Source organism: Coffea arabica, chromosome 11c (assembly GCF_036785885.1).
Source record: "Coffea arabica cultivar ET-39 chromosome 11c, Coffea Arabica ET-39 HiFi, whole genome shotgun sequence".
Lineage (NCBI taxonomy): Eukaryota > Viridiplantae > Streptophyta > Magnoliopsida > Gentianales > Rubiaceae > Coffea > Coffea arabica.
In genome coordinates this window covers 30,247,700-30,254,811 of record NC_092330.1, presented here as the reverse complement: position 1 = coordinate 30,254,811, position 7,112 = coordinate 30,247,700, and the positions used below count along the sequence as shown (strand labels likewise).

Genomic DNA, 7,112 nt, shown 5'->3' with positions numbered 1-7,112 from the left:
AAATCCAGCCTCAATATACTTAAATAGTGTTTGGATTTAATTTCTCAAAGATATAAGTTATAATCTTCTTCTTCTTCTTTTTTTTTTTTTGACAAAGTCATCCTATGTAGGATTTGGTACGAGTCTCTATCTAAATGATTATAATCCAACCATGCTCAAGTCGGTCACCCATTTATTCTGCGAGCCTTAAAAATCTATTTAAACTGTGCAACATGGTTGTCGAAGCTTAATTTTTATAAGACTTGCAGAACCAACATTTCTTGAACTGGCATTGAGTACAATCAAGAATAACATCTAGTTACTTAAATTAACTGGAGCCAAGTTATCAAAGCTTTTAATGACACATGCCTACGTTTCTGTCTTTGAAATAGTTTGTACAGCAATTAATAATAATAATAATAATAATAATAATAATAATAACAATAGTAATAGCAGCAGCAGCAGCAACAACAACAACAATTCTTTCTTTAATTTTAGTGCGCAATGTTTTTGCTTTTAAATGTTTTATCCTGAAATTATGACTCCGTTTGGAAGGTGTTTTTGAAAGTAAATTTATGAAAATAGAAGAATAATACTTTTTGAAATGTAATGCATCTAATTAGGAATGATGACCAAAAAAAAGTTGATTATATTTCCTGAGAAAATTTTGCATAAATTTCTGATTCAAACAGAGCTTATAATTCTCTCACCCATTTCTATTCTAAGACTTCAGAATCTCTTTAAATTGAAAAGCATACTTGTGGAACTTTAATGATTGTGTGACTTGTAAAATCAAGAATTATCTATACACTTCAATGCCGTGTGCGTACCAAAAAAATTGATTCCAACTACTAAAACGACATTCACAAACATACATAGTCGTTACGCTGTGATATATTGATGCGTTACATGGAAATCATAGCAATACCTACTTCGTTTCTTACAGTTGATTTCAAATTAATCTATCAATCCATCTATGATACAATAAGAGAATTGGTCCTATATAAAGCCGTGCGTTGAAAAGTGAGAAGCCTTGCGTTGAAGAATCTTCAAAACCAAAAAGAACAAGTCAGCTTCTTACATGTTACGCTGTGATGTATCAATGCGTTACATTTCCACACTACACAGTGCCATAATGCAACTATATAAATTGAGTGACTCTCTAAGCTCTATGAATCATCCATACTTGGAAAAGAAAAAAAGAAAAACACTTTTTCCTCTTCTCTTAAAAATTTTGCAAGGTGTAATTTTCTTCAAGATTCTTGAAACTGGTGATGGCTGTGAACAAACTTTTTGGTGCAATTTCTGCACTATCTCTACTGCTTCTTCTTTCGAGCTTTGGTTGTAAAGCACAACTTTCACCTACATTTTATGATTATACTTGCCCGAATGCTCTCACTACAATCCGTTCCACTATCCGGTCAGCGATATCGTGTGAACGGAGGTTGGCCGCGTCGTTGATTCGCCTCCATTTCCATGATTGCTTCGTGCAGGTTAGTTTACACGGTTATTTCTCAAAAAAATGATTTAAGTTACACAACATTTCATGTAGTACAGTTTACACATACATCAACTTAACTTGCTTGGTGAGTTTAGGTTTGGGATTTGTTAGTGCAAGCAATACATTTCATGCACTAAAAATAAATTTCATCCTTTATCTAACTTTGTAAGTCCATTTCAACTTGTACGCTTCATAATGCTGCCTAGCTACTCATAGGGCACTGTTGGAATTCAGATCCGCCCAGGCAGTTTAAAGTTCTCTTTCCTTTGGGTCGAATTTTTTAGGACGGGTCCGAATGCCAGCATTTCTTATTAACACATGATGGGCACGCTTGAATAATGATAAATACAATAATTTTTGTTTTCTCACCTCTCAAAATTTGAAACAAGTCTATTTTGTTGTTACTGATTTGCACCCAAAACCTTCTAAAGCTTGTATACTCCACTATTCAACTTGTACTGTTTTCGGTGGCCGCCAATGTTTACATGGGCATGGGTACGTCTTTTAACTGTTCAGAAAGGTGGAAGCCCTCTTACACATGGTGCATACTGCACAATAAGTATTGTATACTTGACCAGGTCTAAGGCAGAATAAAAGCATTATGAAGAATGCAAAAACAAAATTGGTCTACTCAAATTCAAATTATATTAAAGGATAACTAGATCTAATCCTTATAGTTAATCATTGCTAGCTCTGGTTGTGTGTGCTTAATCAAAATTGGTTCTGCCCTTTTACAGGGTTGTGATGGATCAGTTTTGCTTGATGAGACCCCTACAATTCAAAGTGAGAAGACATCAAAGGCGAATAATGATTCTGCAAGAGGTTTCAATGTTATAGAGGATGCTAAGACCGCAGTGGAGAAAATATGTCCAGGAGTTGTTTCTTGTGCAGATATTCTTGCAGTTGCTGCAAGAGATTCATCCGCTGCTGTAAGTAAAAATTTAAGTATTTAACCATTTTTTTGAAGTCTTAGAACACAAAGGGAAACCAAAATAACATGCATAAGAGTGGATTATTCACTTTAATCTTTAGCAGTATATGGAGATTTCTGTGCATTATGAAAAATTATTTATTCTCAAAGATTTTACATGGAGAAGCACAAATAAAGGCAGGAAAATTCGTAGTGAAACTAAAGCTATAATGGTTTTGCTATAAAAGCTAATGAGCAGTTGTTCTCCATCGTTTGCAGATTTTGCAAACAATTAACTAATCCGAAATGGTAAAATCTACTTTTTGGTAGAATGCAAATTGTAGCTTTTTCCCTCTTAAAAAATCTAAAATTTAGGCAAAAAAAAAAAAACAACTGAGAACATTAAAAAAAAACTGGATTTAAAAATCAGAATGTAAGATCATGTAAAATAAGTAAACCAGAACACCCTTCAGTTTTTCTCCAACTTAAAAAACATAATTTATGGGAACTTTGACAATAGAAAGTAGAACAAGATAAATGAGATGAGATTATTGGATAATTACACTATGAAAAAAAATAAACATTAGATTGTGGTTCATCATTTCCTTCACCCTTAATACTTACGATTGACAAAATATCAGGTGGGTGGTCCTTCGTGGACTGTAAAGCTTGGAAGAAGAGATTCTACCACTGCCAGTCGTTCCCTAGCAGACAGTGATCTTCCTGCTCCTTTTCACCAGCTTGATAGACTTATTACCCTATTTTCAAACAAGGGTTTTACTCCGAGGGAAATGGTTGCCCTATCAGGTAATAATTGTGTTTCTTTTCATTTTCACTTTTGGAACAACATGCAAAATCTGATTTTTATTTTGAGGGCGTGCACAAAATCAAATTTGCAAAAATTGGTAGAATATTCTTTTAGAATATTTTCCCGATGCACATTCCGAACCACTTCTATCATTTTGTATATGCAAAATAAAAACTTAGCAACCAAACGGCGTATGATTTTATTTTTCCAAAAGAGTACAGGATTTATAAACTAAATTTTTAGTTTTATTGATTGCTCCTTTATGTTTGTTAGGTTTAGGGATGGCAATGGGGGCATGCAGCCGCCCCGCGGGGGGTTGGGGAGGGGGTTGGGGCAGGGGGAATTTTTCCCCCCGTTTAGGAATGGGGCGGGGGTAATTATTTAATATATATATATGTACATAATTATATATATAATGATATTATCAATTATACTACTAATTATACATGTTTCTTAATAAAAATTATTAATTATTTATACTAAATTTATTAATACATTTATATTAAATTCCTAACTACACTTAATACAATAACACTTTTTTCTAAAAAAATACAATAATAATTTAGTGATTATATTTCTATCAAAAGTGAAAACTTGATTATTTTAGTTATATTTATTTTATCATATTAGATTGTATTCAAATAACCTTTATTTAATTATTTTTATGAGTTTTAATTGTGAAATTACAATGAATAATAATTTGGTGATGTGTTGATATTTTAGTACTTGATTATTTGCTCAGATTTAATTATAATGAAATTATATAATAAAATTTTTTAAACCCCACGGGCCACAGGTGCCCCCGCGGGGGAAGCTGGGGGCGGTGGACGGGGCGGGGACGGGGGTTGGGGGAGGTGTCCCCCGTCCCACCCCCGCCCCATTGCCACCCCTAGTTAGGTTAAAAGACCAAAAACCTTTTATTCCTTTTTCTTTGTCTGAAACGATAGACCCTATATATATTCTATACTGTGGGGGAGGGGGAATCTAAAGAGGTTCAGAGAGAAATCGGAGGGGACTGAATTACCTACCGACCTAGACGAATGCACTACACGCACTACGCACTCGTTCGGTAGCAACTTGAAGTGGCTTGCCACATTTAGTGACAAATGGTGAGAGGTAGAGTTTGAACCCTGACCTCTCACCCCACCAAGCCTTAAGGTTCTAGTGGTGGCCACTGAGCTAAACCCAGTGGTTCCAATAACCCTTTATTCGTTTAACTATTTGGATACGAAAAGTTTTAAAATGTTAGATATCAAGGGTATTTTAGTCTTTTCACATAAGTTAAAAAACATATGAAAGATGATAGTATATGAAACTAAAAGTAGAGTGTATATCCTGTAGCCCTTTGGAAATTGCATTCTGTAATATTTTAGGATACAAAAGTAAATAATAGTTTAACATTTTCCATTTTTCTATATGCATATTTAATATATATAGTTTTGATCCTGATAGCGATTATGGACTCGAAATTGAAATGCAGGAGCCCATACGGTAGGCCAGGCACAATGCTTTACATTCCAGCAAAGGATATATAGTAACGGAGCAGATATTGATGCAGGCTTTGCCAGCACCCGCCGTCGCCGGTGCCCACCAACCGGCAGAAATAGCAATTTGGCACCACTTGATTTGGTGACACCAAATCAATTCGACAACAACTACTACAAGAATCTTGTGCAGAAGAAAGGCCTTCTAATATCAGACCAAACCCTTTTCAATGGATCGTCAACTGATAATTTTGTTACAGAATATAGCCAAAATCCTCAAACCTTCTCTTCTGATTTTAGTGCAGCAATGATTAAAATGGGTGATTTAAGCCCCCTTACAGGTCAAGATGGGATCATTAGACGTGTTTGCAGTGCTATAAACTAGAGAGTCAACATCATTTTGGTGATGATTGATCCGATTCAGTTTTGTTTTCAGTATTACAAAATTTGTTGAGTCTCTATATGGTATAATTGTATATGAAGTCTGATTAACGTTTCTTTTGTACTCATGAGTTTTGTTTTTTTATTCTTTCATGTTGTAAGTGTTCAAAATTTTGAATAAAAGCAAAAATACAATTGTTTTAGTGATTTTTTCTTTTTTCATTTGCTTTACTCTAGTAATTATTCTAAGTCAATGTAACGAAAGAGAGAAAACAAGAAAAAAAAACTTGTGACAACTTTGGAAATTGCCACTCAGCTATTCTTTATGAGGTCTAGCAAAGAAAAATAAAAACACTTGCGCTTGTATTGGAGGCACACACTAATCTGTATGGATTCAGCTGTTCATTTTAGGTCTTTCATGACAATAAATAATGTTATCACATAAGGCATACTTTTAAGGTTAAAACACAGTTTCATTTTCCTTTGCCCTTCCACCCCTTCTCAAGTCCTATTCACTCTTAATTGTTGGTCAAAATTCGAATTCTGAATCGGCAGCAAAGAGAACTCTAAAAACCTTTTTCTGACCACTGGGCCAACTCCAGTGGTTAAAGTACGTACAGTAATCTACCCCCTAAAATGTCAAATTCTCCCACTTTGCTACCCTACTCTATTTATTTGTAACATTTAACCTCATTCTGTTTTCGAATTATTTCATTTCTACTTCATATCTGTATACAGTTTGTGTCATTTGATTGAACACAAACTTGGCCTGACAATCAAAACTAGTATTCTCTTGTGCCTTTCCTTTTTTAATTGACGATCTAGCAAAGAAAATTAAAATCACTTGCTTAAGCTTCTGTTGGAGGTCTTTATCAACCTCGATAGTTTTCTAGCAATGTCATAATCTAATGTTCTTTTTTTTTTTGGCCAAATTTCCGAAAAATAATAGGCAATGGAATAGGTAATCAGATGGTTTTGACTTCAAGGCCAATTGTGGCAATACAAACTTGCTAGTGTTGCCTGTTTGACAAACTAATAGTCTGTCTCTTAGCTTCAAAATAATATAAGAATCACCTCAATCCAATGCGTGTAGCTCCAAATATAGCCGAAATACCATAAGGTGTCAAAGTTAGAAAACTTGCATTTCTTCCTTTGAGCATTTTACACTTCACGTCTTCTTTTTATAACTTCAAATCATCAATAATGATCCAATTCTCAATTCATACTATTTGATGATTGAATCCTTAAACCTACCAAAAATATGAAATTTTCACCATTAAAATCCATAGAATTGCAATTTTCACACTTTAACCACAAAATATATATTTTCAATAAAATCCTAACTAATTAGCTATAAAAATGTCTAAAACACACCAAAACTAAATAAGAAATCACACTTAAAAATATGTAAAATATGCACTTATGAAACTCTCCCTCACTTGAACCATTGCTTGTTCTCAAGTAATTAGAAATACAAACTAACAATGATCCAAAACTTTGAAAATAAATATATGTATGCCATTCAACTTCGTTCCTCAAAACAAGGTAAATAACCACTATGCAATCACTTATTAATCCTCAAGCACTTATAACATCAAGTAAAGGAGAGACAATTATATCATAATTTTAACTAGTTCAATTCAATTTCACATTCTTACCCAATTTCTCAAGCAAGTAACTTATATGATCAGTAAAATACTTCCTAAACTCATGATCATCTTCTTATTCAACTTAAAGAGCGATTTATTCATATAACATAGCTGCATATTACTCAAGTTGTGAAAGTGTCTTTTGACATGAAGATTGATATTTTTAGATGAAAATTGCTAGTTACTCAACATTTCACATACTCAAATTGCCTTGCATACTCTTAATTCAAGTACCGTTTTACGCGAAAATCAACATTTATAGATAAAGACTCTCGGTTACTAAGTAGAAGAACCATTGGAGTATAATAACTCTTATTCACTTTTTTTTTTACTTTTCTTTTTTCTCTCTCTTTTTTTTCTTTTTGAAGAAGATAATAGCATTCCCTTAAAAGAATAATCG

General features: G+C 33.5%; 1 protein-coding gene across 1 annotated transcript; it reads left to right on the top strand.

Moving 5' to 3' along the window:
- Window positions 1–1,193: 1,193 nt before the first annotated feature.
- Window positions 1,194–5,236, top strand: LOC113716008 (lignin-forming anionic peroxidase-like). The gene is made up of 4 exons (XM_072071273.1): window positions 1,194–1,472; window positions 2,218–2,409; window positions 3,032–3,197; window positions 4,679–5,236. Exons 1-4 carry the CDS (start codon window positions 1,254–1,256, stop codon window positions 5,065–5,067), a joined length of 966 nt encoding a protein of 321 aa, XP_071927374.1. The 5' UTR covers window positions 1,194–1,253; the 3' UTR covers window positions 5,068–5,236.
- The last annotated feature ends 1,876 nt before the right edge of the window (window positions 5,237–7,112 follow it).